This window comes from Sorex araneus, chromosome 3 (assembly GCF_027595985.1).
Source record: "Sorex araneus isolate mSorAra2 chromosome 3, mSorAra2.pri, whole genome shotgun sequence".
NCBI lineage: Eukaryota > Metazoa > Chordata > Mammalia > Eulipotyphla > Soricidae > Sorex > Sorex araneus.
Window position 1 is genome coordinate 26,454,820 of NC_073304.1, and position 23,833 is coordinate 26,478,652.

General features: G+C 46.6%; 1 protein-coding gene and 1 pseudogene across 1 annotated transcript in view; one reads left to right on the forward strand and one right to left on the reverse strand.

Annotated features, from left to right (window-relative positions):
* The window catches only part of YLPM1 (YLP motif containing 1), a 75,667-nt gene extending 56,700 nt beyond the window's left edge, over positions 1 to 18,967 (reverse strand). The window contains exons 1-3 of the mRNA XM_055130513.1: positions 17,742 to 18,967; positions 1,610 to 1,846; positions 280 to 459 (exon numbers count right to left, since the gene is read on the reverse strand). Of these exons, the coding sequence (XP_054986488.1) occupies positions 280 to 459; positions 1,610 to 1,846; positions 17,742 to 18,611 (1,287 nt within the window). The 5' untranslated portion in view covers positions 18,612 to 18,967. The remainder of the gene's footprint in view (positions 1 to 279; positions 460 to 1,609; positions 1,847 to 17,741) is intronic.
* LOC129403948 (small nucleolar RNA SNORA70) lies at positions 12,803 to 12,926 on the forward strand (annotated as a pseudogene).
* Positions 18,968 to 23,833: the final 4,866 nt, after the last annotated feature.

Genomic DNA, 23,833 nt, shown 5'->3' on the forward strand with positions numbered 1-23,833 from the left:
TTAATCTATTCAATAGGAATATTTAATTCCTGTTTCCTAAGCCCCTTAGCAACAATATTCTACCACTCCAACAGGACTGACAGGACCGGAGATGCCACTACTCCTGCCCTCCCCAGGAGCACTTTCCAAACACCCACTTCCCAAGCGCTGGGTAAGGTAAGAGGGCTCCCCGGGCACCCCTCGGGGAAATGGCTCATTGCCACACTTCCCGCTCGGATCTCCTTCAGCAGCAGCAGCGCATCCTGTCGCCCTCCCGTGTGCCGGCGGGGCAGCACTCACCTGCATGTGGGGGGGCTGCTGGAGGATCTGCTGGTACTGCTGGAGGATCTGCTGGAGCTGCGTGTGCTTCTGCATGATGCCCTGATACTGGAAGCCGACGCGGTGCTGCTGGTGCTGCTGCCAGTGCGCGGCGGCGGCCTGGAGCTGCTTCAGCCGGGCATCTTCCTCGGGGTCCTCGGACTGCACACAGGAAGACCCGTTTACGTCACAGAACAGAAACCAGTCCAAAGAGAAGCCCGAGTCTTGCAGAAACCGATGGTAAAGCTCAGAATCCCACCAACTCTGGCTGAGAGAGAGATTCTCTTACATTTAGATAAAAGGATCAAAGGTATGAATCCAAAGGAGTTTATTAGTTTCGGCCTTCACTGGACTCACCTTATTATTTCTAAGGAGTAAAGAGAACAACCACTTTTTCAGCAGAAAGCACAGTGCAGGAGCTAGAGCACAGTGGGCAGGGCACTTGCCTTGCACACAGTCAACATAAGTTTGATCCCCAGCAACCCATATGGTCCCCGAGTACTGCCAGGAGTGATTCCTGAGTGCAGAGCCAGGAGTAATCCCTGAGCATCGCTGGGTGTGGCCACAAAACAAAAAACAGAAACAAAAATTATATTGAGCTATATGTGGGTATGAATGTATGTGTGTGGGACTAGGGACTACACCCAGACACCCAGGAACTCACACACAAGGCAAGTGCTCCACACAGAGCTATGTCCCTGAGCAAGGATATCGGATTTAATGCCATAACAGCTCAACAGTTTTAGCACTACCATATCTCATGCTGAAAAAAGTACCAGTAGAGTATATCCATTTAGCAAAAGACACTGAAGCAAAAAATTGATTAACTCACTTGCTCGGAGCTATCACCAGCAAGCAGCAACAAACTGAGGGTAATTCTTCATTCTCACCTAAGACACACACACGACTTTTCTACACCTAACATGGCGTACACCTGACTTGTCCACAAAGTGAAATTTTACCTATACTTCAAAAGTAAAGGGGCCGGAGAGATAGAACAGCAGGTAAGGCATTTGCCTTGCTGACCCGGGTTCAATCTCTGGCACCCCATATGGCTCCCCAAGCACCGCCAGGAGTGGTTCCTGAGTGCAGAGCCAGCAATCCAGGAGTAACCAGGACATCACCAGGTGTAGCCATAACACACACACACACACACACACACACACATACACACACACACACGAGAGAGAGAGAGAGAGAGAGAGAGAGAGAGAGAGAGAGAAAGAGAGAGAGAGAGAGAGAGAGAGGGAGGGGGACACACAGAGGAAAAAAGTTGAATAATTTAATAAAATCTGAATAATTCTGTGGTTACCTGGGGTTCCTCAGGAGGGAGTGGAGGTACTACCTCCTCATTTGGAGGTGGTAATGGGGGTTCTTCAGATGGCAGGGGTTCTGACGCTTGGCTGGTGCCAGCTGCTGCGACATCCTCCTTCACAGGCTCAGGTGTATCCTTTGCTGCAGCAGGACCTTTTTTGTGACCTGGCAAATGCACTTTTGTCCTCTGCTGCAAGCTAAGCAAGTGCTGTCGATACCAATACTGCTGCTGTTCCTACAACAGAAACCATTTTTGAGAATTTTCACTGACAATCCCATACCTCTGTAACCTGGAGTTGATAAGGACCCGTGTGTGACTGTATTCTTGTACCGATGTAAAGAAACACAAAGCTGGACTAAGCCTTCCAAATCCTCCTCAGATGTACGTACTTATGCTAACCCTACAAATTATACTTCTCTACTCTAGCAAATCATGTCTGCTCTTCGTGCTACCTGACTTAATAAAACTCCCAGAGGTTGCATAGTAAATTCATTCCTCCCACGGTGACGATGGGTTGGAGTGATAGCACAGCAGGTAGGGCATTTGCCCTGCACGCGGCAGACCCGGGTTCAATTCCTCTGTCCGTCTTGGAGAGCCCAGCAAGCTGCTGAGAGTATCCCGCCTGCACGGCAGAGCCTGGCAAGCTACCCGTGGCGTATTCGATATGCCAAAACAGTAACAACAAGTCTCACAGAGACTTTACTGATGCCCGCTCAAGCAAATTGATGAACAAGGAGACAACAGTGCTATAGTGCTACTCAAACAAAATACATGCTTTTTGTTTTTGGGCCACAAGTGGAGGTGCTCAGGGCGTACTCCTGGCTCTGCTCAGGAATCATTCCTGGCAGGCTCAGTGGACAATGGGGCCCGTGGGATCAAACCCAAGTCAGCTGCATGCAAGCCAAATGTCCTGCCCACTATAGTGCCTCTCCGGTCCCAAAACACATGCTTTTTGGAAAGTAATCAGAGTAAATCCTTTCAGTATCCACTGCAACTTATTTTTTCAACCTGTTTTTAACTTGTTCAGATTTATCCACAGGGGTCTTGTTAATAAATGAATGTAATAAAATAGCCCCACTTCTATTCTCTCCCTTCTCTCTCCTCCAGTGCCAAGCTCCTCAAAAACCCTGTTGTATCATTAGCCATGACCAGATACATATATATATATATATGAGAAAACAACTTTTAAAATGCTTTGTATTTTAAAAGCCTCTGCTTTGTCTTTCCATTATAATGTAATGACTTTCTGGAAGCACGTCTTGTGCTTCCTTTTTATTTTTTTGGAGGGCATCTCCCAAGTGGTGCTCAGAAGACCCAGGGGCCCTGCATGGCAATTCTTGGCCAACCTGGCCCATGGTTCAATGAGACGGCCCTGTGGTGCTGGGGATCACCAGGCTACGCCAACGCTTTCAGGCTCGCAATGTTTAATGCTTGGAGGATCCTGTGGTGCGGGGGAGTGGCCCAGGGTCAGGCCTGTGCAAGGCCTGTGCCCTAACCTCTATACTATCTCTGCAATCGATCCCTGTGCTACCATTTCAAAAAAAGTTACAACACCAAGCACAGCTAGGCCTGATCCCTCAACACAGAGCAAGCCCTGAGCACTTTTAGGTGTGGTTCCATCCCCCACCAAAATTGTAATTGTAACAACAACAACAAAACTCAACATGGAAAACAAATTTATTTACGCTATGCTTGCAATTTCTAAGTCCAAATGCTCAGAGAGCTCTGGTGGTCATTTGTGGGCATGCGCAAAGCAGTGGAAGCTCAGTCACTGGCTCACCTAGTCCCGTTTGACAAATCAGTTTCTCCCTGTTTCAACACTCATCCCACAAATATCTTCATGAAATATAGGATCACATTTTTTGTATCTCTGTGTCTTCTGATTTTGTTCTCTGGAATTGCCCCCAAGCGCAGTGAGGAAGTGCTGTCGTGTGCTTTTGTGTATGAAGAGGCTAGAAGATTCTAGAGGAACAGGTAGTTGAGCTTCATTCAGGTCTGTTATGCTACTGTCAGCCACATGTTCAGTGTTAAAGAATCAAAAACATAACAATGTCGTTAACAAATACACGTAAAACCAGACTATGTACTGAATTGATGGGAAATAGGACATGGGCAAAGAGCTCGACAGGCTGACTGCGTGCTTTGCAGGTGGGTGGCCAGGGTTCAATCTCTGGCACGGCATGGTCTGCCAAACCGGGAGTGGCAAGAGCTGGGAGTAGCACTCTATAAAATAAATAATATAAATAGGCCACCCTCATTAAAGAAAAAAGAAAATACGAGCAAAAGTTCACCAGCATCTAACCATTATTTCCTCTAGGCATAATGCATAACTAAAAAATTTAATTTAGGGGCTGAAGCAATAGTACAGCGGGTGGGGCATTTGCTCTGCGCGAGACTAACCCGGGTTCAATTCCCAGCATCCCACACGGTGCCCTGAGCACCCCCCAGAGTGATTCCTGAGTGCAAAGCCAGGAGTAACGAGCATCGCCGGGTGTACCCAAACAAAACAAAACAAAACAAAAAATTAAATATCTCACCACTCAGAAATAACAGGGTCTTCCAGTATTCATATATAAGTCCATCAGTTCAAAGTTCCATAAGAAAAATAGTTACCACAACTCCAAAATATTAATGAACTGCCAATACACTTCAATTATTAATAATAGCAAATACTCCTACTACAATTACAAGGATGCAGGAACATATAGAGAACTCCCAATCTCATTATTGATGACTAAGGCTCTAGCACAGATCATTTAAGGATCAAAAGAATTTTTATAAGAAAAGCGAATGGAAATATGAATATCAAAGATTGCAAAATAACCCCTGGAAAAATGAACAAACCCCTAAAATATACAATATACAATAGATGCAAAAAAACGAAACTTTGTTAAACAAATCTGTCATTGAAATTATAGTACAGAGCCAGAGAGATAGTACAAGAGATGAGGTGCATGCTTTGCAAGCAGTTGTACCGGTTTGAATCCTTGGCACCACATACGATCCCCTGAGCTTTGCCTGGGGTCACTCCTGAGCAGAGCCAGGAATAAGCCCTGAGTGCTGCTAGGAGTGGTCCACCCACCTTGTCCCCTGCACCCCTCACCCCCCAAAAAAAAAAAAAAAAAACTTAAGAAAGACATTACAGGGACTGGAGCGATAGCACAGTGGGTAGGGTGTTTGCCTTGCACACAGCTGTCCCAGGTTCAATTCCCAGCATCCCATATGGTCTCCTGAGCATGGCCAGGAGTAATTCCTGAGTGCAGGGCCAGAAGTAACCCCTGAGCATCGCCGGGTGTGACCCAAAAATCAAAAACCAAGAAAAAAAAAAAGAAGAAGACATTACAGAAGTTAAGGCACTTGCTTTGCATACTGCCTACCCCCTGGTACCGACTGGGGGTATGGTCCCCCAAGCAACACCAGGAGTGACCCCTAAACACAGAGCAGGAGTAAGTCTTGAGCATCACTGGCTGTGGGCCCAAAACAAACAGTAAGTACAGAAACACAGCCAACACTGTTCGTTCTCAGATTCCTTATAAGTTTTAGCCCTGTTTTTTTAAGAGTGTCTAAAAAGTTTTTACATTTTAAATAACCTGTGGTCCTTGTGTTAAATAGATTCATTTCAGTTGCATTAATTGGGTTCATTATCTTTGGATAACCAGAATTTCTTTAACAAAAATGTTTACTTTTTAAATAACCGTATGGTCCTTGTGTTAAACAGGTTCATTTTAGTTGCATCAGTTGGGTTCATTATCTTTGGACAACCAGAATTTCCTCTCCATTCTATTTCTCTTAAAAAAACGTTACTAAGGGGGGCCGGAGCGATAGCACAGCAGGTAGGGCGTTTGCCTTGCACGCGGCCGACCCGGGTTCGATCCCCGGCATCCCATATGGTCCCCCAAGCACCGCCAGGAGTAATTCCTGAGTGCAAAGCCAGGAGTAACCCTGAGCATCGCTGGGTGTGACCCAAAAAGCAAAAAAAAAAAAAAAAGTTACTAAGGTTGGGCCACATCTGGTTCTTTGTTCAGTGACCCCTGGAGGTGCCTCAAGGGACCATAAGTGGTGCAGGGAATTTCAACCAGGATCACAACAAGTGCCTTATCTTCTGTACCATCACTCTGGCCCTCCTCTCCAATTTTTCGCTTGCTTTTTTGGGTCACACCTGGTGATACCCAGGAATTACTCCTGGCGGTGCTCAGGAGACCATATGGGATGCTGGGAATCGAACCTGGGTTGGCCACGTGCAAGGCAAATGCCCTACCCGCTGTGCTATCACTCCAGCCCCTCCAATTTTTCTATATGCAAACAGATGTTTAAAATACTCTTTTCGGGGGCTGGAGCAATAGGACAGCGGATAGGGCATTTGCTTTGTACGCGGCTGACCTGGGTTTGATTCCCAGCATCCCATATGGTCCCCCTGGGTTAGATTCCCAGCACCCCATATGGTCCCTTAAGCACCGCCGGGAGTAATTCCTGACTGCATGAGCCAGGAGTAACTCCTGTGCATTAGTGACCCAAAAGCATCATTGTCACTGTCATCCCGTTGCTCATCAATTTGTTCGATCGGGCACCAGTAACGTCTCTCATTGAGAGACTTATTGTTACTGTTTTTGGCATATCCAATACGCACAGGTAGCTTGCCAGGCTCTGCCGTGCAGGCTCCATACTCTCAGTAGCTTGCCGGGCTCTCCGAGAGGGGAGGAGGAATCAAACACGGGTTGGCTGCGTGAAAGGTGAAAGCCCAACCACTGTGCTATTGCTCCAGCCCAAAAGCATAAATAAGTAAATAAATAAATAAATAAATAAATAAATAAATAAATATTCTTCTTAGACCAGAGCAATAGTACAGTGGGAAAACTGCTTACCTTGCACACAGCTGACCCAAGTTTAATCCCCTGAGCCCACCAGGAGTGATCCCTGAGCAACACTGGGTGTGATCAAAAAACAAAAATACAAAACAAAAACCCAAACTAAACAAAATACACAATTGGGCTGGGCTGGAGGGATAGTACAGCAGGAAAGCTGTTTGCCTTGTCCGTGGCTGAGCCAGGTTCAATCCCCAGCTTTCCATAGTCCCTTGAGCACTGCCAGGAGTGATCCTTGAGCACAGAGCCAGGAGTAAGCCCTGCATACCACCAGGTATGGCCTAAAAACAAGTCAACAAAAATACTCTGCTGGGCTGGAGCAATTCCCAGCAGCACATATGGTCCCTCGAGTTCACCAAGAGTAATTCCTTAGTATAGAGCCAGGAGTATAGAGCTCAGGACCTCTGAGCATCGCCAGGTGTGACCCCCAAACAAAACCCCAAAACAATAAAATATACTCTCTTCACTAAATATACTGTCTGCTATTTGTATTTTCATTCAAATTATAATTTTCTTAGGAGGAAGATGTCTTTTTTTTTTTTTAAAGGAAGGGGCGTGCTCAGGGAGGCCTGAGCCAGTTCCAATGATACCGGTTCTGGAGGTGCGGTCCGGATCCTTCAGTGCTTGGGCCACCAGAGCTATCCTGGCAGCGTTACTAGGGTCCCAGGGCACACCTAGCCGTACTCAGGAGCCAGAGGCTGAACTCAGAGCCTCCACACGGAAAGTATGTGTTCCATCCCTGCTGCCATCTCTTAGGGCCCTCCCTGCTTTCCTTTATAGCCTATCTGGGTATTTTTTGTTTTGTTTCTGGGCCACACCCAGTGGTGTTCTAGGCCTACTTCTGGTGGGGACTAGAGGAACTGGACTGAACCCAGGTCAGCTGCCAGGAAGCACAATGCTGGAACACAACAGCAGAATACCCAAAGGGGTGTTGGTCAACCAACAGATTCCCTTTTAGGCCACCCAATTCTGTGATCTGAAATAAGCTTCAATCCATTGGGAAGAATTCTATCTAACTCCACCTTGATGTTTGGGACATGATTTTTTCGTTTGGGCTGGTTTTTATTTGGGTTTGTTTTGGTTTTGGTGATGCCAGGGATTAAATCCAGGGCCCCACACATGCAAGGCAAAGGCTCTGTTGCTAAACTACATTCCTGGCACCTAAGTTTTGTTCTTCACTGTCGAACGCATCAGCTCCCAGAATAGGACTACTTTTACTATTCTGCACAATAAGAAAGCATACTGACCATAACAGTCAACAGTAACATGGTATAAAAACATTTTCAACTTTCTCCCATTATCATGTAGTGAAAAGAGCAACAGATTTAGTTTTTTTAAATATCTTTTTTTCTTTTCTTTGGTTTTTGGGCCACACAGCACTAGGGAATACCCAGTGCTCAGGGCTTACTCTTGGTTCTGTGCTAGGGATCACTCTTGGCAGGGTTCAATGGCCCAAATGTAATGGAGTATTGAACCAGGATTGGCTGCATGCAAGGCAACCACCCTATGCACTATACTATCTCTCCAGCTCAACGTTTATCTTTCTGCTGAGATAAGCTTGGCTGGGTCTGTAACTCAGTAGCAGAGGGGTTTGCTTTACATCTAAGAGCCCTGGATAGAGGGGCTGGAGTGATAGCATAGCGGGTAGGGCGTTTTTCTTGCACGTGGCCTACCCAGGTTCAATTCCCAGCATCCCATATTGTCCCCTTAGCGCCGCCAGGAGTAATTTCTGAGTGCATAAACCAGGAGTAACTCCTGAGCATCATGAGGTGTGACCCAAAAAGAAAAAGGGGGGGAAAAAAAGCCCTGAATTGAGTCACAAGCATCACCAAAAAATAAATGTGTGGGTAGAGGATCTGGAGCCACACCCAGCTGTACGTAAGACTTTACTCCTGTTCTCCTGGTCTCTGAATTTATCCCTTCTCCAAAATCTCACTTCCAGATTCCAGACCTATACCTAAATTCCTGAGAGATACTACAGAGGGTAAAACGCTTTCCTCCCAGCATCTCATATGATCCCTTGAGCACCAGGAGTGATTCCTGAGTGCAGAGCCAGGAGAAACCCCTGAGCGCCTCTGGGTGTGGCCCCCAAGCAAACAAACAAACAGTCAAACAAATATATACCTAACTTCTGACTGAACATCTCTATCTGGAATCGTCTCAAGGACCTCAAACTCAGCAAGCCTAAGATTCAACTCATCACTTCCCCTCATCTTTGAGTCTGCTCTCCTAGTCCTCTGGGCTCACTTATTTTAGTAAATGGGACCACCCAGCACCCTATCCCACCCAGCACCCTATCCCAGGGACCCAGGAATCTTCCTTGATTCCTCTCTTTCAACTACTACTCTCAATCTCCTTATGGATTCTAGCATTAAGTATTTTTCCAGTCTTTCAACTTCTCTGCACCTCCACTATCACCAGCCGAGTCCAAGGCACAATCTTTATCTCCTGCTGACAGGATTCTGTTAACTATATATCACTCTTTTTTTTTTTTTTTTTTTGGTTTTTGGGTCACACCCGGCGATGCACAGGGGTTACTCCTGGCTCATGCACTCTGGAATGACTCCTGGCGGTGCTCAGGGAACCATATGGGATGCCAGGAATCAAACCCAGGGTCAACCGAGTGCAAGGCAAACGCCCTACCTGCTGTGCTATCACTCCAGCCCCCTCTACACATCACCCTTGCTCTTTTTGGTCCACTCTCCACACTGCAAGTGGAGTGAGCTTTCAAAACTGCCACTGTCACATGCACTACCGTGGGATAAAGTCCCCACAGCCGTCCCAGATCTGGTTTGTTGCCATTTTTACCCTGAGCTTCCAGTAAGCCTTACAGAACTTAATTCCTTGAACTCTACCTGGTGAATTCCTGCCCATTCCTCAGGTTTCACTTATGCCACTTAGGGAGACCGATTCAATTAGGTTAGCGATTCCAGCTGTGTTCAGTCATTTAAAGAGTCATTCCTGGGGCAAGGGGCATAAATCAAGACAAAGGGGACACAGGTGCCGATTTTCAAGCAGGCACACCTGAAACTTATCGATATTATAATGCAATGTACTTCCATGAAAAAGAAAAACGGGGACTGGTGTTGGAACATTGTATGCCTAAAACAACAATTAGTAACTGTAAATCACAATGCTTTAATAAAACTTTTTTTTTTTTTCATTTTAAAGGGTGGAGTAGGGAAGAACCAGAGACAGTAGAGCAGGTAGGGCACTGGCCTTGCAGGAACCTGACCCAGGTTCAATCTCCAGCATTCCATATGGTTCCTCAAACCCCATCAGGAATGAACCCTGAGTCCAGAGGTAGGAGTAAGCCCTTACTACCACCAGACGTACACAAAAAAACCCACAAAAAGTGAATAAACAGGGTCAGGAGATACTCCAGGCATTAAAGCGCTTGCCCACAAGCCCCGGTTCACCTTCCGCCACCACATAGGTCCCCCAAACACGAGAGTTGGGAACGGCCCAAACAGCCCCTAAGCATCGCTGGGTGTGCCCCCCAATGATAATAACAATAGTAATAAATATTTGTTCTTATCTGTGTTCACTATCCAGATTAAGGCATTATGAATATAACAGTGAGATGAAAAAAAAAGTTCATCTTTTCCAGTTCCTTACGGTACAATTAGGGTATAATCTAGGAGCATCTTCTACTTTTCTTAATTACTTAAGTGTCAGATCAAGAAAATAAGGGCAGATATCCTATCTAGTCCACTATTTTGTCACCAGTACTAAGCACATTTATTTGGCACATAGTTGCTAACTCGGTAAATACTTGAAACTTGTAAATGATAAGGGGCCAGGGGCCAGAGCAATAGTACGGCGAGCTGGGTGTTTGCCTTGCATGCAGTTGAGCAGAGTTCAACCTCTGGCAACCCATGTGGTATTCCAAACCTACCAGGAGTCATTCCTGATTGTAGAGCCAGGAATGACCCCTTTGAATTACAGAGCGTGTTCCAAAAACAAAATGCAAAGAAAAAAAAAAAAGAATCAAGCATTTATCCTGTCTTTCCTATACTATTTGTATTTTCTATTTAATAGCTGGAGTGATAGCAAGCTACCTACCAAGAGTATCACGCCCGCATGGCAGAGCCTGGCAAGCTACCCATGGTGTACTGGATATGCCAAAAACAGTAACAATAAGTCTACAATGAGATGTATGTTACTGGTACCCGCTCGAACAAATCAATGAGCAACGGGATGACAGTGACAATGACATTTAATAGCCAATGGGCTGCACAGATAGGTGTGCAAATCAAGTGCAGAGCAAGGTACTCGATTTGCACACCTGCATATGATCCCCCCAAGTCCATCAGGAGTGACCCCTGGGCAGAGAGCCAGGAGTTCATCGTGAGCACTTCCAGGTATGCTCCCCCCCACCAAAAAAAAAAAAAATTAAATACCTGAGTTCACAAGAGAATGTTTTTCTTTATAGAATTCCAGAGTAAATGTCTAAGAAATGGCAAGGGGGGTAGTAGGGGGGGAGCTCGGAGGGGGGAATCACCATATTCCAACCTCGAAAGAATTCATTTGCCAAGGCATTGATTATGAATGGACAAACCACAAGAAAAGGCCTTAGACACAAGCTTGAGGGAGTTTTACAGTGGCGGGACCGGACTATTACTCCCTTCTAAGTGCTAGCAGCAGGAACAGTGGGACATCCCAGCACTGGGTGGCATATGGGATGCAAATAAGAACATAGAACCACCAATGTTATGAAATGCACTTGGCAAAAGCAAGATGATCTTAAACCTGTTTCAGAGTTAACTTCTAATTTACCAAAAACACAGACTAGTGAGGAATGTTTTTTGACACCATGAGACAATACATAAAGGACACCTGGCAGATTTTTCATAGGTCCCAATGGCATGAAGCAGAAAAATAGGAGAGTTAAATCATACTGGGGCTGCATCTGGTACTAGTTAGGTAAAAGCCTAAGATGGGGCTAGTAATCTATATGCAAAGGGCATCACCCACAAGAAATAATTCTCCTGTCCAATACTGTCTATATGGGATCTGGGATCAAACCAACGAAACATTCCTGAGTCCAATGCGAATTTTAACATATCAAAGAACTGTTTTAAATTCCCCTAGTAGAGTGACACAAGGAAGGATCTCTGAATAAATCAGTTATTTGATAATAAAAAAAAATTTGTTGGGGCTGGAGCGATAGCACAGCGCGTAGGGCGTTTGCCTTGCACGCGGCCGACCCGGGTTCTAATCCCAGCATCCCATATGGTCCCCTGAGCACCGCCAGGAGTAATTCCTGAGTGAAGAGCCAGGAGTAACCCCTGTGCATCGCCGGGTGTGACCCAAAAACAAAACAAAACAAACAAAAAAAAATTTGTTTATTTTGTTAAGTGTTATAATATGTTTACCTAGGAAACGATCTTTTTCGGGGCCCAGGAGATGGCTGAAAGGACTAGAGCACGTGTCTTGCATGTGAGAGCCGCAGCTGATGCTCGGTACTGCATGTTTTCCCAAGCACTGCCAGGTGTGACCCCAAAACCAGAAGGAAAAAAATCCTTTTTCAAAACATGTCTAATTATAAATATAGGGGCCGGGGCCAGAGCCAGAGCAATAATGCAGCGGGTAGGCCAACTATCTTGCATGAGGCCAATGCAAGTTGGATCTCCGTCACCCCACATGGTGCTCAGAGCACCACCACGAGTGATCCCTGAATGCAGAGCCAGAAGTAAGCCCTAAGTATTATCAGGTGTGGCCCCAAAATCAAAATAAGTAAAATAAAAATATTGGGATAGGTCAAGGATGTGGCTCAGTGGTAAAGTACTTACCTTGCACGTGAGAGGTTCTAGGTTCTGCTCCTGGCACTGGCCCCAGGCACTTCAAGGAGCAACTCTACTCTACAGCCAAGAGTATCTCTTGGGAAAGACACATAAATGTCTGCTATATTTAGTGCAAAAATATAGAAATATAAATATAATAAAATGTTCCCTTTAGGGGCCAGGGAAATAGGTCCAAAGGGCTAGTGTGCAGGCTTTGCATGTAGGAGGCTGGGGTTCAAGCCCAGCTTCGACATGGTTAACCCAGCCAGCTGGGAACAAGTCTCAGCAGCACACGGGGAGTAGCTCCTGAGCACCACTGAGTGTGGCACAAAAACAAACAAAACATTAAAAAATAAAATATTCAGTGGCAATAGAGAAAGAACAGCAGGTGGGACTGCCTTGCACGCAGCCAACCTAGGTTCATTCCTGGCACCATATACAGTTCCCCTGAGTATTTCCAGGAGTGATCCCTGAGCATAGCTGGGTTTGACCCCAAAATACCACCGCCACCACCACCAAGAAGTAAATACATTCATTTCATTCTGTAGCCAATTAAGCCAACCGTGCTCTTTTTCCCATGGGACCTGATGTGATGGCTGCAAACAACGGCCTCTTGGGAGTATCGCAGCCTGTTGCTTGTACAGGCTGCCCTGAGGCCTAGCATCTCACACCGTGGGAAGCAGAAGCTGGAGACAGGCAGGGCTAAGGGCTTGCCATGTGTATGGCTTTACCTCCATTCGATCCCTGCCAACATATATGGTCCCCTGAGCAGTGGCTGTGTCCTTCAACCCTCCGCATGCAAAAAAATGGCCCAAAACTACGGTAAACTGTGGAAAGCTACCCAACAACAACATTATAAATAAATGCTTCATTTGTATACCTATTTTATATAGCTATACATCCAGGTGGCATAAAATTTCTTATTAAAAATGGTGCTGAGGGGCCGGAGCGATAGCACATCGGGTAGGGCGTTTGCCTTGCATGTGACCGACCCAGGTTTGATCCCTAGTATGCTATATGATCCCCCAAGCACCGCCAGGAGTAATTCCTGAGTGCAAGGCCAGGAGTAACCCCTGAGCATCACTGGTGTGACTCAAAAAGAAAAAAAAAAGTGGTGCTGATGGGAATGATCACGCTGGACAAGGGATTTTCTTGATAACCTTTCAGGATCAATATTGCAAACCACAATGAGAGAGAGAGGAAAGACAGAGAGAGAGACACAGAGAGAAAGAGACAGAGAGAGAGAAAGACAAAGACACAGAGAGAGAGGGAGAGAGAAAGAGAGACAGAGAGAGAGACACAGAGAGAGAGGGGGAAGAAAAACACCTCCCATAGAGGCAGGCAGGGGGTGGGGATGGGGGTGATGGGAGGGAACTTGGGGACACTGGTGCTGGGAAATGTACACTGGTGGAGGGATGGGTACTGGAACACTGCAAGACTGAAGTGCAATCATGAACAGTTTTGTAAGGGGCTATCTCACAGTAGTTCAATAAAAAAGTTAAAAAATAAAATAAAATAGTGCTGAGGGACCAGAGAGATAGTACACAGGTAAGTGATGACCTAGGTTCAATCCCCAGCAACCCCTCTGGTCCCCAAAGTCCCACAAGGAGCCCTGAGCACAGAGCCAGACATAAGCACCCAGCACAGGAGGATGTGGCCCACAAACAAGATAAACCAAAACAAAAAGCAGTGGTGAGCAGAAAAAAATCTAAGAAGTCTGCAGTCCTTTGCAGTGGGCATTCATGTCTAGCCATTTGCTACCTCCAATCTTAGTCTGCAGATATGTGGGTGCCTTTAGAAAGCCCCAGGGTATGGTGGTCAAGGCCCACAGTTGGCCTAGTCATGTCGATTCGTACCAAGCTGCAGGACAAGCATATGACTGGACTCCACACCGGTCAAGTTCAAGTTCCCAGGAGCCAGCTCCACATCTCCAAGTTTAATGTACAGGAGCAAGAGGATAAGGGAGATAAGATGAAAAGCAACTCATTCCTGACAGCCATGGGTTCAAATATACCCTAACTGTGAACTCCGTAAACAAATGGAAGGTCCTAAAAACCTTGAAGCTTGCCCCCTACCTCCTAAATTCCCCCTGCTCCCTCACAATTCATCTCGCTTCCAATCAAAGGAAAAAAATATTTCTGGGGCTGAGGATGTGCCCGCACGACAGAGCCTGGCAAGCTACCCGTGGCGTATTCAATATGCCAAAAACAGTAACAAGTCTCACAATGGAGACGTTACTGGTGCCCGCTCGAGAAAACTGGTGAGCAGCGGGATGACAGTAATAGTGACAGTGAGGATGTGGCTCAGTGATAGAAGCACATGCCTCTCATTCATGAGATCTTGGATTCAATGCCAGCACCCTAAAAATAGTGAGTGCAGCAGCAAAGTCAAAAAGGTCTGGTGGGGGCCAGAAAGACAGAACAGGAATTATGGCTCTTGCCTTGCATGTGGTCATCCAATCCCTGGCACTGAATATGGTTCACAGAGCACTGCCAGAAGTGATCGATCCCTGAGCACAGAACCCCAGGAGTAAGCACCACCAGGTGTGCCTCCCCACCTTCCCAGGCTCCCCCCGCCCCTGAAAACAGTCTAGGTGAAGTAAGAATGGCAAAATCTCATTAAATCTTGGGGCCAGAGCAATAGCACAGAGGGTAGGGCGTTTGCCTTGCACGCACGTGGCCGACCAAGGTTCGATTCCCGGCATCCCATATGGTCCCCCGAGCACCGCCAGGAGTAATTCCTGAGTGCAGAGCCAGGAGTAACTCCTGTGTATCGCCGGGTGTGACCCAAAAAAGCAGAAAAAAAAAAAAGCAAAAGAAAATCTCATTAAATCTAAATTACTGAGGAACCCTATCACTAGGGGAATCATAAGCCAAAAATAATGAATCAAAGAATAATAAATATGCCAGAGGATTAATTGACAAGGAATGGCACTGACATGAAGAAAATATCTATCACCTAATAAGCAAAAGTATGACAAATCTAAATCATGACAACTTTTGCATCATATTCAACAATTCTTTGGAAAGTCTACACTTTTGCAAGGTACTGTCCTAGGTGCTACCGGGGATGCTGGAGAGATACTTCAGTGCATGCTTTGCATGCAGGAGGCCTGGGCTCCACCCCTGGCACTACATGGTCCTCCAGAGACCTAAAGGAACAACCCCTGAGCACCACAGTGGTGAGGTGGGATGGGAAAGATGAGCAACATGGCCCCTGTCTGCAAGGGGCTTACCTGAAGAACAGAACCAAATAGGTGAACTCAGGCAGAAATGTATACAACATCCTTGATGGAGTCGGACAGACCTCAACAGGCTGACCACATGTTTGCATTCAAGAGCCCTGGGTTCAACCCCTGGGAGTAGCCCCTAAACACCACCAGGTGTGGCCCGAGCACCCCATTACTGCCCTCCCCACCAAAAAAAAATTCACCACCTGAGTACTGCTGGGTATAGCCCAAAACAATAAAAAGAATATCCTTGATTATCTGAGATGTACAACATAACTAAGATGTAAGTGGGGAGGAGAAGGTTGAGAAAGTTGAGATACATTCTAGTCAGAGATAAGAAAACCCGAAGAGGTTTACAGGATTCTACTAGAGCTGGCCCATCTCTCAAACCTCAACTTCCACCACTCTTTCCAGTTTTCACCAAAGAATTGGAGCCACAGGATACTCATGAAATTGGTCATGATATAGAAGAGTAGGGAAGCAGAAAAGCAAAAGAAAGTAGTGTTTACGGTATTTCTATTAAGGACTGATTTTTCCCTCCTCCACTCCTTGCCACCCAAAAGTCAAATAGATTCACATTTATCTCTAAAAGGCCAGAAAAAATACTCTAGGAGAGATGAGGCTATGAAGGTCACATTTTGATTTGCAATAACTTGTACTATTTGACAACAAAACGACTTGGAAATTTCACAGTGGAGTGGAAAGGAGGCAGAAATTCTGCAACAGGAAATATGGGTAAATAACCTGATGACAGCCAACTGATTCTCAGGAACTTATTCTATTGTATCACTCCGGGATCTCAAGTCTCTCCTCCTGATGCTATGCAAAGACACCTTGCTCACTTGTTTTTCATTTCTAATGTCAAACCACTGTGAAATGAGAACACTTCATTCCTTTTCTTTGGAATTTTGTTTATGCAAATCCGAACTTAGAGGTTAAAAGATCTCTTCCCCCTTAAATAATCAGTAAGCATGGAAAGTGTCTATTTTAAGAAATAACAAATGAAGGGCTGGAGAGGTAGTACAGTGGGTAGGGCCTTTGCCTTGCATTCAGTTCAATCCCTGGGTTCAATCTCTGGCATCCATATGGTCCTTGGAGCACCACCAGGAGTGGTCCCGGAGTGCAGAGCCAACAGTAACCCCTAAGCATCGCCAGTTGTGGTCCAAACACCAAAATAAATTATTTATTCTATTTTAGACTTACCGTCTTTTCCTTAAAATCCTTTTTTGGGAGCATGGTGGGGGGGGGGGGCAAACAACTGGCTGTGCTCAGGACTAACTCCTGGAGATGCTGGGGGAGGAGGGCCATATGTATTCCCAGGGGTCACACCAGGGTTGACTACTCGCAAGGCAAGCAGCTTACCCGCTGTGCTACCTTTGTAAGGGGGGATTCATTTACTTCTGGCACCCAATCAATCTCTGCAGCATCACTTCAAACAAACATTCTAGGAGAGACAGATATCACTTTCTCAGGAAGGAAGAAGAAATCACAAATTTTCTTTTTTTTTTTTTCACCTTAGCCAAGATCCAAAACAGTACCTCTGGAAAAGTAACCCCAAAGCAGTGCAACAAACTGGCCAGATCTCAAAATGGCCTTTAAATGACAATGGGTCAATTCTTAGATGATCAGTAGGCCCCTCCCTCCCCCAAAGGCGTCAAATGTGTAGTCTCACGGCGGGTGTATCTCTAAGCATAGACACGCACGGCGGGTGCATCTCTAAGCATAAGCAGGGTGCTCCTGATAAAGATTTCCATCCTTCACTTGCTGAGAACTCTCAACTCACGCGGCTGACCAGCTCTCAGTGCCGCCTAATGATTTTCTAAAGATGCTAACAGGTCCTACGGTATGTATACATGATCGGCCCGGCCCTCGGAGCACAGGAGACCTTCGTTCAAAGCACAATTCTTAAAACAAGACCCCCTACCTAACGAACAACAAAAATCCCCACTCGGCCACAGGAGACCAAGGCACACAACTGAGAAATAACCATCCCACTCCCCCGCCGAGTCTCGAAACATCCCTGTGCTCTGGGTCATCCGCACTCGGCTCCTTGCACGGCGGCGCTGCCAGACCTCTCTCGGGTCTCCACGGAATCCGTTGGCGTGTACACTGGGGGTGGTGGGGGTGGTGGTGGTGGTGGTGGTGTGCAGCAAATCCTTCGCCTCCTGGAGGTGAAGGCCCCGGGTTCGGCTGGCCGAGGGCCACCCCCCCAGCTAGGAGAAAGGCAGATTCAAGCAAACAGGCTTCCTTACCTGTGGAGTCATCGTCGAGGGATCTGGCTCCGGGGCCGCCTGCTGCTGGTCAGTGCTCTTGTTCTTGGCGCCACTCTCCAAAGTCTCTTGCTGGGCAGCGGCCTTGCTCCCGGCAGGGGTGGACGGCGGAGGTGGGGCGAGGTGCTGGGACTTAGGGTGGCTCTGGGAGGGGCGGGAGGGAGACGCCTGGGATGCGGGCAGGTAAGACTGGGAATGGCTCAGATAGGACTGCGAGGAGGAAGAGGAGGAAGAGTAAGAGGGGGTCGGGGCCAGGTAGGGCTGGGAAGGCGGCGACTGCGTCGGGGAGGGCTGGGCCGGGGGCAGGTAGGGTTGAGACGAGGCCGGCGGGTAGTAGGAGGGGGGCGGCTGCGGCGGGGGCATGTAGGATTGCGATGGGGGCATGTAGGAGCCCGGGGGGACGGGGGATTCGGGGGGGGAATCCAGCTCCATAGGAACCAAACCCGGAGGCCCGTCCCGCTGGTGGTGGAGCATCTGGTGTTTGTACTGCTGCTGCTTCTGGTAGCTGAGGGCCGGCCCGGGCGGCGGGGGCATCGGCGGCGGCGGGGGCTGCCAGTCCCCGTAGCCGCCCCCCGGCATCACCGGCGGGGGCGGCAGGGGGGGCGGAGGAAGATGATGGGGCTGAAGCACGCACTGCATTTGCTTCTGGTGCATCTGCTGCAGCTGCTGGAGCTGCGCCAGGTGCTGCTCGCGGAAGCTCATGAAGCCCGAGGAGGAGGGGGCCGCGGGAGTCGTCGAGCTCGAGTACCCCGGCCCCGGCGAGGCCTCAGGAAGCGCCACCGGCGGCGGCGGCGGGACCGGCGGCGGTGGGTAGTGGCTGCTCCCGCCATACCGGCCCCAGTTCGGGTACATAGCGGAGAAGAAGGCGCAGGACTCGTCCCCGCGCCGTTACTCGTCGCAACCGACCTCCGGGAGCTGCGGCGGCGACGGCGACAGCCGGAACTCGCGGCGCCTACAGGCCCCGGAGCGTGTAAACGGAGCGCGCCAGGGCGCCTGCGCTCCCGACCAGGGCCCGCGACCGGGAAGGCGGGGACGCGGCCCGCGGAACTGCGCCTGCGCAGTGGCCACCGAGAGGAGAACAAAGGCGAGATAGAGCGGCCCCCTGCTTGGCGACTCTCGGTTGCCATCTTCCTTCAGGTTCGGACGATGTCAAAGGGAGTCGAATGTTCTTATAGAACCGAGGAACCATAGAGTGTCGCAGCCGTGAAGGGGGGTAGAGATCCTATTGCTTCACGGGTTCATTTTTGAATGGAAAAAAAAAAAAAGGTTCCAATTCACAATGGCAACAACAACAAAAAAACAAGATATAAGTAGGAATAATTCTGATCCAAAACCAGTAGAATATATATATACACACACACACATATATATCAAGAAAATTACTGAACCGTAGAAATCATTTCCAATAGAATTAAAATTAGAATAATGGAAAGGCTCATCATGGTTTTGAATGAAAAAAAGAATAAACTGTAAATATGTTCGTTTTTTAAAAACGAATGAATTTAAATTCACTTCTATTCAACTGGGAACTAATCTGAGAAAAATAGAAATGTAGTTTTAAAGTCAAGCTAAGGCTGCACAAATTCTTATAGGCATGTAAGTGGCAACATCTGCAGAAATTGTGAATGGGAATAAATGGGCTTTTATTTTTTAGAATAATTCAACACTTACAAATTCATGTGGGAGAATCTCAGCTAAAATGTGGATAGCAAAAAACAGATGCAAAGACTGAGTAGAGAGGACAACCAAAAAATTAAGTCAATCTTCTTAGCCTAATGCTAAATCTTACTCCTCCGGCTTGTGTGAATCACAGAAAAACAAAGCTGATACACACTGAGTTCTGGAATAAAACTATCTCTGAAAATACTAAGTGTGCCACTTGGTCAATTGTGTGTCACTTAAAGTTTGACCTTGTTTCCATTATAGCAAGTCAGATAGAAGCTTAATCTCTCATAGGTGGTGGAAAAGAGTAGAAAGCTGGGCACCCAGGTATCCTGCAGGAAAGGAGCTCATTCTCATATTGGACTTCAGTTGTGTTATTTAGTGTTATTTGCAGGGTAACATGTACATGAAATTGTACATCATGAGTGTACAGCTTAAAGAATTTCCATAGATCAATTACATTCGCAAGACCAGTATTCCCATCAAGAAACAATTTATTCTGACTCAGAAATTCCACTTGTATTTTTAACATTTTCAATTGAAATTCTCCTTTTAAAGAGATGTAAAATGAGGGCTGGAATAAAAGGGCAGTGAGTCGAGCAATTATCTTGCACGTGGTCGACCTGGGTTCCATCCCTGGCAACCCAGATAGTCTCCTGAGCCCTATGAGAAATGATCCCTGAGCACCATTGGGTATAACCCAAGAATAAAAATGTGAAATGGACCACAGTGATAAGTTTAGGTGCTTGCATTAGGTTGACCCCAGTTTGATCCCCAGTGTCACATATGGTTCCATGAGTACTGCTGAGAATGATCCCTGAGTATAAAACCAGGAGTAGGGGCCACAAAAAATAATACAGTGGGTAGAGAATTTGCCTCTCATGCAGCTGACCCAGGTTGATCCCCAGAATCCCATATGGTCCCCAAAGCACTGCCAAGAGTAACTCCTGAGTGCAGAGCCAGGAGTAACCCCTAACCATTGCCCTGGAAGTGACCCCCCAAAAAACAAACCAAAAAGCCAACAGTAATAAGCCCTGAGCACCACTGATATGGTCTAAAAACCCAAAAAAAGAGAAGAAAAATGTAAAAATCAATGAATTTTACTATAGTAACCACTAATGATCTTATTCAGAAAATCAGTTTATCATATATAATTTGTTTTAAATTGAGAGCTAGAGATATTGCTAAACATCTGAGAGCATGGTTTTTTGGTGTTTATTTATTTATTTATTTTTTGCATGCAGGAGTTCTGGGTTCAGATCCTGGTACTACATGGTCCCCTGAGCATTGTTTTTTTTTAAAAAAAAAAAACAGATTTTAGGGGCCGGAGCGATAGCACAGCAGGTAGGGCGTTTGCCCTGCACTCGGCCAACCCGGGTTCGATCCCCGGCATCCCATATGGTCCCCCAAGCACTGCCAGGAGTAATTCCTGAGTGCAAAGCCAGGAGTAACCCCTGAGCATTGCTGGGTGTGACCCAAAAAGGAAAAAAAAACAGATTTTGTTTGGAGGTTTTGAAGGGAAGGAGAGAAAGTGGGAGAGAGTGGAGAGTAACATAATGTGCTCAAGAGAGAACGCAGGCTTCTCCAAGGGTGGAGAGAGAGAGAGCCCCTACACACAACCCAGCATTAGACATGAAAGCATAAAAGTCCACATCTTTTTTTTTTTTTGCTTTTGGGTCACACCTGGCAATGCACAGGGGTTACTCCTGGCTCTGCACTCAGGAATTACCCCTGGCAGTGATCAGGGAACCATATGGAATGCTGGGAATCGAACCTGGGTCAGCCACGTGCAAGGCAAACGCTCTACCCGCTGTGCTATCACTCCAGCCCCGAGCATTGGTTCTTAGTATCATCAATCACATATGTTCCCTTGAGCACTGCCAGGAGTGATTCCGGAGCACAGAGCAAGGTATAGCCCCTGAGCACTACCAAGTATGGTTATATATATGTACATATATACACATATATTTACATATGCACACATTCATATTTATATATGTACATATATAACATACACTTACATATGTGTATATATACAAGCATGCATATGTACACATATGCATACATACATGTATATATACATGTATATGGGAAGGAGAAGAAAAGGATGTTAGTGAAAAATATAGAGGGAAGAAAAAATGTTTTATCAATGAGAAATGAAATTAGGTGAGGAGGGCTGGTCATCTCTCTGTTTTCCTTTCCCATATGGCTCAGGTAAGTTTTAGCTACCAGGTTTTCTTTCCAGACCCATCCTCATTAACCATGGGCCTTTGAGCCTTTCAGCACCTTGGATGACAGCACCGCTATTTGAATATGTCTTTGCACGTTCCCTACATGATTTCAAGATACTGTGTCACTGTTGTAGGTAATTCTATAGAAGTCCATTCTCATCTTCTAACTTGACAAACTGAGAAAACAACTCAAATAAGCCCCTTAATCTAGATACACAATTTTCAGCAATTAGCCAGGTGTGAGTCAGAGAGATAGTACAGTGGATACAGCATTTGCTTGGCATGCGCTGACATTGGGTTTCCATCCCCATCTTCCCATATGGACCCCTGGGCCCACCAGAAGTGATTCCTGACTGAAAATTCAGGAGTAAGGGTTGAGCATCTCCAGGTGTGGTCCCAAAACCAAAAACAAACAAGCAATTAGTTATCTTAATCATACAGAACCCCTATCTCTAGAAAATTCTTTTTTTTTTTCTTTTTGGATCACGCCCAGCGATGCACAGGGTTTACTCCTGGCTCATGCACTCAGGAATTACACCTGGTGGTGCTGGGGGGACCATGCGGGATGCTGGGAATCAAACCCGGGTTGGCTGCATGCAAGACAAATGCCCTACCCACTATGCTATCACTCCAGCCCCTTAGAAAAATTCTTTAAACCAAGCATCACTGTGCAAAGCTCCCCTTGTGACCTTTTAGAATGGTGATTTTATGTTGTATAACCAACCCAGGCCTATATTTTGGAGACTAGATTTACTAATACAGAATGCAGAAAATAAAACTACTAATATAGCCAACAGAAACCAAGTGCTCTTACTCAAAATAAACCAACAGGACCTGTAGGGCTCTTGTCTTGCATGTAGATGACCCAGGTTCAATACCAGGCATCACATATGGTCTCCTGAGCACCACCAGGAGTAATTTGTGAGTGCAGAGCCAGGAGTAAGCCCTGAGCACTACTGTGTCCCTCCTCCCCACCAAAAAAAAAAAAAAAGAGACAGAGAGAGTGAAAGAGAGAAAGAAAGGAACTAAGGTGGGAGGTGCAAAGAGATAGTACAGAGATTAAAGCTCTTGCCCTACACTTGACTGAATGGGTTCAACTTCCGGCACCACATATGGTCCCTGAGCACCACCAGAACAGATCCCTGAACAGAGACCCAAGAGTAAGTCTTGAGCACAGCCGGAAGTAGTATACCACCCCCCAAAAAATGAAAGGAGGGGCTGGAGCAATAGCACAACGGGTAGGGAGTTTGCCTTGAACTCGGCTGACCCGAGTTTGATTCCCAGCTTCCCATATGGTCCCCCGAGCACCGCCAGGAGTAATTCCTGAGCACATGAGCCAAGAGTAACCCCTGTGCATCACTGGGTGTGACCCAAAAAAGGAAAAAAAAAAGAAAGGAAAAATAGTCAACATGAGCCTTATCTGACCCAGTTTTACAAATGAACTGAATTTCTGTTATTATGTTTTATACTTGCTGTTACTAAGGAGACTTGAGATCTGGAAGGAGGAGGCAATATTTGATTGGTCTTTTTGTTGAAGCCACATTCTGATTGGGTGGTAACTTGTATGCTTTTCTGTTGCCATAAAACATCCTGCTAGTTCCTGCAGCTTACATACCACTCTAAACAACATGCTCTAGATGCATGCCTCATAGTAAGTTTTTGGGTGAGTAGTGTTGGGACTGTGAATGAGTCCATTGCTAAGAAATGGGCAGGCCAGTGCAGGAAATCGTCCATCAACTTCAGTCAGGAGGGCGCTGAATAAAAAAGGCTAACAAACATTGTCTTTACACCAACACTGAGTCAAGATTAGTGACTGAGAGATAGTACTGTGGGTAAGGCACTTGCCTTGCACACAGCTGACCTTGGTTTGATCCCTGGCATCCCATTTAGCCCCCCAAGCAACACTGGTAGAGTGCAAAACCAGGAGTAACTCCTGAGCATCGCTGGGTGCTGGGTGTGGACCCAAAACCAAAATAAGTAAGTAAATAAATAAATAAATAGGCTCAGGTCTTAGTAAGCCCAACACAGCTGGCCACAGGTCCTGGTGCAGGTGGGAAGCAGCCGCACCTATGAATTGTGGTCTCAATTCCACACCGAAAGGACTGTTGGGGCTGACATGGGCCACCCCAGCTAACAGATGCAGAGCAGGGTGCTGGGCACCTCGGGTTTTCACAGAATCCA